The sequence below is a fragment of the Ylistrum balloti genome, unplaced genomic scaffold (assembly GCF_031769215.1).
Source record: "Ylistrum balloti isolate Yb309-2 unplaced genomic scaffold, AGI_CSIRO_Ybal_v1 Utg369588, whole genome shotgun sequence".
Classification (NCBI taxonomy): Eukaryota; Metazoa; Mollusca; class Bivalvia; order Pectinida; family Pectinidae; genus Ylistrum; species Ylistrum balloti.
In genome coordinates this window covers 381,913-391,197 of record NW_026781875.1, presented here as the reverse complement: position 1 = coordinate 391,197, position 9,285 = coordinate 381,913, and the positions used below count along the sequence as shown (strand labels likewise).

The 9,285-nt window shown below is 36.6% G+C and overlaps 1 protein-coding gene across 1 annotated transcript; it reads right to left on the bottom strand.

Annotated features, from left to right (window-relative positions):
• Nucleotides 1–1,715: 1,715 nt before the first annotated feature.
• LOC132544372 (uncharacterized) lies at nucleotides 1,716–3,215 on the bottom strand. Its single transcript, XM_060207959.1, has one exon. The coding sequence runs from the start codon at nucleotides 3,213–3,215 to the stop codon at nucleotides 1,716–1,718; it is 1,500 nt and encodes a 499-aa protein (XP_060063942.1).
• Between the last annotated feature and the right edge of the window lie 6,070 nt (nucleotides 3,216–9,285).

Sequence of the window (9,285 nt, the reverse complement as noted above, 5' to 3'; positions counted from 1 at the left end):
ATGAAATAATTATAAATTATTGTGTAGGTAATGATATTTGTTTTACAAATAAAGCGATTGGAAGCTCTCAAACTTGATCTGCGTTAAAGTTTCCAGCGACGCACCTGTTAAACGCTGAACACAAACGTTTAGAAAATCTCTTAATTAATTGCTTTGACCTTCAACACACAATAACATCTAACACTCAATGGGCTTGGTTTAAAATGATAGCATTAGCCGGGTGTAAACACAGAACAGAACCTGGCATATCTTGGTTTATTGGCCTTTAAATCATCACACCTGGATGACTTTAAAAGCACAGGTAAGATTTTATTTCGTTTAAATACAACGAGTACACAATACAAAGCATGTCATGGTTTCCAAAAAATAGTTTTTTATGTGTTGGTTTTATTTTGTTTATTTTTATCGAGTAGATAAATTGGGATTGGGTAAATAATCATTATATTACTTATCATATAAATTTATATTTGAGAGAGAGAGAGAGAGAGAGAGAGAGAGAGAGAGAGAGAGAGAGAGAGAGAGAGAGAGAGAGAGAGAGAGAGAGAGAGAACACACACGCACAGACAGAGAAGAGAGAGAAACACACAGAGAGAGAGAGAGAGAGAGAGAGAGAGAGAGAGAGAGAGAGAGAGAGAGAGAGAGAGAGAGAGAGAGAGACAGACAGACAGAGAGAGAGAGAGAGAGAGAGAGAGAGACAGAAACACACAGACAAACCGAAGAGAGAGGAACACGCTGACAGGCAGACAGACAGACAGAGAAGAGAGAGGAACACACAGACAGACAGAAACAAATGTTTTATTTTCATGACCAATGTCTTCCTGCTATGATATAATATAATGTATTCTATGAGAGGGCATGTTCTTTTTTCTGATAAGCTGCAAATGACGGTCACAACATGGACAAATCCTTGTCTAGAAACTTAGGTGACATGGACTATCTGTTCACAGGAGTTCATTCCTTCATTAAAGAAAATGATTTACGTATTTATCTTACCCAAATTATGTCCCTCTTTACACTTTGTATGCGCACCTGTCGAGATGCTTATCTGGAGAAGCCAGGTGTAATCCTTTGGTCAACATCCGTGATTTACTTGAAACGTCTGAAAAACTATCTTAACAAGTCGATGCTGATTTGGCTAAACCTCTAATTAATTTTACAAAATAACTCGACTTTTCGCAATATTTATCTCAACATTTGGCTTACAGTACTGACCAAAGAAGTATAATGAAATACACAGTACTATATATAGGTTTTCATACCTATTGTAGATCATAAAATATCAGTATTGTTTTTATATAGCATTAATGCCTACTTCCAAAGTCTTAAAATTTTCTACCAAAAAACTCCTAGATGGCCGCTTTGCACTAATTAGGAACGGTAGGCGGAGAGTGTGTCTGCAAAGTATCCACAATACCAATGATTCATGAACAGACATGTCTGTTTGAGATGTTTAGAAATATCGTTACGTATAGCCTACGTAACAAACTACAGGGATCAACGCATCACTTTATTCCAACAAGTTTTTTTTGAATCAATAACTATTTTGTATTTTTTTTATCGCACTTCACAATGTCGCTGGTATTCCTTAATATCATGACACTTTCATGCACAAACATGCACGTTCTGCTAAAGTAATAATCAAGTCATTCGTTGTCAAGGATACGGTCTAAACAACCACAGCGATACATCCCATGATATTTTAAGTCTGGTGTGATCTATTTATATTTGTAGACCTTGACCTTGTTGCCCTCGAGACCGACCCAAAGGTTACCATTGTCTTGCAGGGCGATACCATGAGGCTCGAAGTCTTCTGTCGTCAACGTCTCCATCTTCTTGTTTTTCCCGTGCACGATCACCACGCTCTTGTTGTTCATGTCCGTTATTAGCAAGTTTTTCTGTTTGTCGTAGCACGCATCATATGGTCTGAATTTTCGGGACGGATTGTAACCGGAAGCGCGGATGGTTCCATTCCGGACTGTTATACAGTCTCCCTCATGGTGATACTTCAGATGCAAGTTCTCGTCAACAACAGTCACGTGGAGTTTGCGCGTGATTTGATTGTCGTATACGATAACAGACACTTCTCCAGCGCGGTCGCATGCCGTCATGTGATGAGGGCGTTTCATCATGCGAGCCAATGGGCTAAATTTGTCCATCGCTCTAGCAATATGTCCCTCGCTTGAATAGATGATGATCTTCCGGTCCATGCCGATGACAATGTAATCATCTCCTGTGATACATAGACATCGTGGAGTTTCCTCTACCCGGAATCTGATGACAGGAATGGTCGACGTATGTACTTCGCGAATCGTCCGGTCCTCGCACGCAAGCCACAAGTCAGAAGTTGTTTTGGAGACTGCAATGTCAAAAACTCGGGACTCGCTTGTAATCGTGCGTTGGACTGCTCCGCTAAGATTGACGAGAGCAATCTCTTGACTAAGTCGTTCCAGCAACCAGACATTCTCTTCTACTGGACACATGGAATGGATTCTTTTATTGTGCTGGAACTCCGAAATCACCTCCAGATTTTCAGGCGTCGAGGAAATCGCGGACCGCTCGCTCAAACTCTGGCTACCTTCAATTGCGAGCGTTCCAAAGACGCGGATCTTCTGTTCTGTACCGGAATTCCCAGGGCGGAAAATGGCGGCCTTTAACGGAAAATCACTCGGGATTTCACGATCCTCAGGTATCTTTCTTTCCGCGTATATGATCTCCATATCGTCATCTGACGCGATCGCGTCACGGCACGTCTTCACGAGCGTGGCCATACCGCTATATATAAATTCTAGTTCTTGCTTGAATTTCCGGAGATTTTCTTTATTTTCTTCTTCCATTTGTTCGCAAAGTAAGATATAATTGTCGCTGATCTTGTCTATTTCTGCCTTCAGCTCCGTCGCTTGTCGCTGGATATCATTCACAATGTCTTTGAAGTAGCCATCGTTTCCATTCAAATTTTTCTCCGTCGCTGCAATCTTATTTTTCACCAGCGGCAAATCTCGTTCAGATTCTCGGAGAAATTGGTCGATGTCATCTTTTTTCTGCAGCACAAAATCACTCAACTCAACAAAGTAGTGCCCGTTATGTGTTGTCGCTACACAATGTGAGCACACCAGATCTTCCATACAATTTTTACACGCGAACATTACGTCATTCTGAGGGTGACTCGGGCATTTCCTGCTAATCGTGGCCTCGGGTTGTGTGTTCTTCTTCGGCATGATGGTTGAAATAGACAAAAAATGACTCACCGGAAAAGGAACTATTATGGTCAAACAGACGGTTGAACTCTCCCAATTACTTGTAACAAAACGTTAACATTGTTGCCATATAGTAAAATCGCTTGCTGACTTAGTTGATGTACAAAGTACACCTATGTCGTTATTGTTTATTTCGTTTGTTGCAATCATATTTCCTGAAACATTGAAAAAAAAAACATTTCAAAGTATATCGCAGGTAATTTATCTTATTTCTTATTGAAGTCTTTGCCATTCTAAAAATATGGAACATTTGTCAAATGTCGAACTAATTTTCACAAAAATCAGATTGAAATTTTGAATTTTCCTTTTTAAATTTTTATTTTATCAAGAATGCGTTATATTCTAAATCGACCCTTTTGCTGATTTGCCAAGGGATGTACCCTTTGAATAGACGAGCCGTGATGAAAAAAGCTTTACTCTGCAAATAATATGTTCATCTACAGAAGTAAACAATAGATAAGTGAGGGAACAGTATTAATCATTGAGGTTTTAAAACATACTAACGAATGAAACGTATAGCAGACACATGGGAGGGTGGAGCAGGGATGGGTGGTTACAAAACTATGTCCATGCTGAGATTTGACTTCCTGTGGGTAGATTTAATTTTCAAGACTAGCGGGTCATGGTGACCTGGGTTTCGCATGAATTTCGTCGCAGGAGGTCGACCGTACCTATGTATCCAGAGTGCTGTCAAGCGTCAATATTAATGAATAGAAAGACCTGATGAGGTGTGATAAAATTGAAATAGAAAAATTAATTGTGAGATTCCTTCAGCTTCAGGGGATGGTATTGTTCCAGACTAAGAAGGGTCTTTTATAGATGAATGTTTGGTAGGAAAGCCCAATATTGTTATCAGAGGTCTCAAGTCTTTGCGAGTGGGAAAGTGTGAAGCTGATTTTAATTTGGTATATAAAAATATAGTAATAAATTTATTATAATTCAATCAATTGATATCAATTCATCAACCAGGAAAACAAATCTTACTGTTATTTTCTTATTTTATGTCCTTATACAGAAATGTAGTGAACTATTGGGTATTCTATGTCCTTATACAGAAATGTAGTGTAATGTTGAGTGTTTTTTATGTCCTTATACGGAAATGTAGTGTAATATTGAGAGTTTTTATGTCCTTATATAGAAATGTAGTGTAATGTTGAGTGTTTTTTATGTCCTTATACAGAAATGTAGTGTAATGTTGAGTGTTTTTTATGTCCTTATACAGAAATGTAGTGTAATGTTGAGTGTTTTTTATGTCCTTATACAGAAATGTAGTGAACTATTGGATATATTATGTCCTTATACAGAAATAAAGTGTAATGTTGGGTATTTTATGTCCTTATACAGAAATGTAGTGTAATGTTGGGTATTTCATGTCATTATACACAAATGTAGTGAACTATTGAGTATGTTATGTCCTTATACAGAAATGTAGTGTACTATTGGGTATGTTATGTCCTTATACAGAAATGTAGTGTACTGTTGGGTATTCTATGTCCTTATACAGAAATGTAGTGTAATGTTGAGTGTTTTTTTCTGTCCTTATACAGAACTGTAGTGTAATGTTGGGTATGGTATGTCCTTATACAGAAATGTATTGAACTGTTGGGTATGGTATGTCCTTATACAGAAATGTAGTGCAATGTTGGGCATTTTATGTCCTTATACAGAAATGTATTGAACTGTTGGGTATGGTATGTCCTTATACAGAAATGTAGTGTACTGTTTGGTATTCTATGTTCTTATACAGAAATGTAGTGTAATGTTGAGTATGTCCTTATACAGAAATGTAGTGTAATGTTGGGTATTTTATGTCCTTATACAGAAATGTAGTGTACTATTGGGTATTTTATGTCCTTATACAGAAATGTAGTGTACTGTTGGGTATTCTATGTCCTTATACAGAATTGTAGTGTAATTTTGAGTGTTTTTTATGTCCTTATACAGAAATGTAGTGAACTATTGGGTATTTTATGTCCTTATACAGAAATGTATTGAACTGTTGGGTATTTTATGTCCTTATACAGAAATGTAGTGCAATGTTGGGTATTCTATGTCCTTATACAGAAATGTAGTGTAATGTTGAGTGTTTTTATGTCCTTATAAAGAAATGTAGTGAACTATTGGATATGTTATGTCCTTATACAGAAATGTAGTGTAATGTTGGGTATTTTATGTCCTTATACACAAATGCAGTGTTATGTTGGGTATTTTATATCGTTATACAGAAATGTAGTGCACGGTTGGGTGTTTTCTGTCCTTATACAGAACTGTAGTGTAATGTTGGGTATGGTATGTCCTTATACAGAAATGTAGTGCACGGTTGGGTGTTTTCTGTCCTTATACAGAACTGTAGTGTAATGTTGGGTATGGTATGTCCTTATACAGAAATGTATTGAACTGTTGGGTATTTTATGTCCTTATACAGAAATGTAGTGCAATGTTGGGTATTTTATGTCCTTATACAGAAATGTATTGAACTGTTGGGTATGGTATGTCCTTATACAGAAATGTAGTGTACTGTTGGGTATTCTATGTCCTTATACAGAAATGTATTGAACTGTTGGGTATTTTATGTCCTTATACAGAAATGTAGTGTAATGTTGGGTATTTTATGTCCTTATACAGGAATGTAGTGTACTAATGGGTATTTTATGTTTAAAACAGTATTAACAATTTTATGTAAACACATGCACCTCAAATGCAAAATACCATATATGTAGTTGGCGGTATATGTGTTAATAACAATAAATAACTGATATAGGGAGAAATATCGGAAAACCTTACCATATGTTTTATTACAGTCGTTTGCATTCTTACCTTTTCATCATGGAGAGCTCCTAACACAAATATTGACTCCTGTCGTGTTCTGACTTTGGCTCTCTGTAAACATCGTAATCAGGAAAATGTTTGGCTGTTCATTGGGCACGTGATGTCCTCTCTGACGTCACAGATAAAAAGAAAGGAACTTGTTTCCTTGTATGTCTTTCGTTTGTCTCGAACTGGTAATAAGATTTCCGTGAGAGTTGTAAGACAATCCAGTATTTCAATATGGCGTTTAAGTGTATCTTAGCACAGGTACCTGTGTACTGGATTACTTAAATATTCATAATAAGGGCGAATTCTAAATTTGTTGAAGACCAAATCGAAAACATTGTCTTAAAACGGAAACAAAGGAATATCATTTATTAACATCTCATTTTTTAGACATTCAACGATATCATGGAAAACGTGTTTGTTGTCGAAGAAGTAGACAATTGTATTTAAATTCTACTTTAAGCAGAATGATCAATTAAATTATACATAAAAAAATAAATTTCACAAATTTGATAGAATATTTTAAAATAAATATGAACATTTTTATTTCTTTTAAATCAATAAGCATATTTTTTTCTAAACTTTATACTGCGGTTTTCTACTTCTTGACAGAGTATAAGGTTGAGCTCTTTTGGTGTATCTAGTACACAAGCGCCTGCGATCCGCTGACCACTGATGCGCTCACTCGTAGCTAAAGACAGATATTCAATACCTGTGTTATTGTGTTAGAAAATACCCTTATGTCGTTTCAAATGTGTCAATACAATACGCCAGACTAGACTAGATGAACCTAATTAGCATTTAAATAATGGACCATTTAATCAAGGGGGTCACGAAGGGGTATCTTGATAATACCCTTTATTTATTTACGTATTTATTTATCTATTTATTTACTTTTTTATTAATTAATTTATTTATTTATTCCTCAATTATTTATTTATTTCATATTCAATATATATTGAATATATGTTTTAAATAGAGATCTCTGTTAACATTGTACTTGTTGAATTCCCCTTGTTAACTGTTTGTCATTGTTCCCAGTGACTTTGTCCAGGGTCCAGTGAACATTATGTTATAAGACGAGCGTGTATTGCTTATTTGTACCGTTTCCCGAGACTTCGATAAAACACACGACCGTATCTAAATATATACACGGTGTATATATAGCTATGGTGTGTCTTACCTAATTACCTGTGGTATGTTCAGACCTATGATGTGTCTTACCTAATTACCTGTGGTATGTTCAGACCTATGATGTGTCTTACCTAATTACCTGTGTTATGTTCGGACCTAGGGTGTGTCTTACCTAATTACCTGTGGTATGTTCAGAACTATGGTGTGTCTTACCTAATTACCTGTGGTATGTTCAGACCTATGATGTGTCTTACCTAATTACCTGTGGTATGTTCAGAACTATGACCTAGGGTGTGTCTTATCTAATTACCTGTGGTATGTTCAGAACTATGGTGTGTCTTACCTAATTACCTGTGGTATGTTCAGAACTATGGTGTGTCTTACCTAATTACCTGTGGTATGTTCAGACCTATGATGTGTCTTACCTAATTACCTGTGGTATGTTCAGACCTATGATGTGTCTTACCTAATTACCTGTGTTATGTTCAGACCTATGGTGTGTCTTACCTAATTACCTGTGGTATATTCAGAACTATGGAGTGTCTTACCTAATTACCTGTGGTATGTTCAGACCTATGGTGTGTCTTACCTAATTACCTGTGGTATGTTCAGAACTATGGAGTGTCTTACCTAATTACCTGTGGTATGTTCAGACCTATGGTATGTCTTACCTAATTACCTGTGTTATGTTCAGACCTATGATGTGTCTTACCTAATTACATGTGGTATGTTCAGACCTATGATGTGTCTTACCTAATTACCTGTGGTATGTTCAGACCTATGGTGTGTCTTACCTAATTACATGTGGTATGTTCAGACCTATGGTGTGTCGTACCTGATATAACGGTCAATTATCTCTTTATTTCATTTTCCAAACTTCTTTGCGCGAGGTAGAGATAAACATAAGTCCGCCTCTTTATGTCGACCAGATTCAAATCAAAGCTGAAATTGTCTCCGGTGGAAAATTGCAAAACCCAGTGTTATGTCAATTTTATCAACAGTCGGGGTATTATGTCATCTTTATCAACAGACGGGATATTGTGTCATCTTTATCAACAGATGGAAGATATTTAAATGTACATAAATTAAAAAAACTGCTAACGATATATTCAATTATTCTTCATATTTTTACCATCATACGTATTTTTTTCTTTTTTTTTTTTCGTTCAAAATTACGAACCAGTTCTACATGTACAATGTCCACAGTTTTGTTCAAACATCATCAAACTTTCCTTAACTGACTCTCCATGGTTCATTTGTTTATCTGTCTCGCGACCGATGCGCAGTAAAAAAGAAGAAAAAGGTTGTAGCGAAATAGTCCGTTCGCCGTCCGGACTCAAAACAGCCGTTTTTAAGAATTCACGTGATGCCTTCCTCGTAGATCATCATCCCTCTATCGCTCGTATGGCATGCAATGTCTCTGAAAAAGTTAATAAGATAAGTGAAACTTAACATCAGGATATATTTATTTATAATGTTATCAATATTATAAATCATCGTTATACAGAACACATAAACATCTAGATGTCAGTTTATTGTTCTCAAATAGAGTATTATACTCTACAGGTATTGAACATTAGATTTGATATCTGGGGTTGACCTTTAACCCGGAAGTGCTACATGTATTACAGTTGCAACATCTCGGGCAATGGTCGGACATTGTCGGAATTCAAGTGCGATTTTCGGAGATAGCGTCGGGAGTTTATCAGAGATGTGATTGTATCGCCTGGTATTTTACCTATCGACAGGAAAGAAGTCATAGCTAAATTTCAAGAACGACAACAGCTAAGTAGATCTGGTGATGGGCAGTAGTTAGAAAGTATCGTCTCTACTTCGCTTCGCTTCTAAATTCGGGGATATCAATCCTTTCATTCTGGCTGGTACATGTGTGTAATTTTTGTTACCTCGTTGGCGTTAGTTTCTTTCTTTATCGAAGTTTAAGGGGGAAATTTAAGGCAGGTACATGTACTCAAGTTTGGAGCACTTACCTCTACCAGAGTTGTCGTTCCTTGTGCATACTATAATGATATTTCTATAACGAATCACCATGTATTCTGGGAGAAATTGGGTGGTGTTTTCTTTC

Coding starts and splice junctions, on each gene's coding strand:
- LOC132544372 (XM_060207959.1), bottom strand. CDS start 3,215: ATGCCGAAGAAGAACACACAACCCGAGGCCACGATTAGCAGGAAATGC.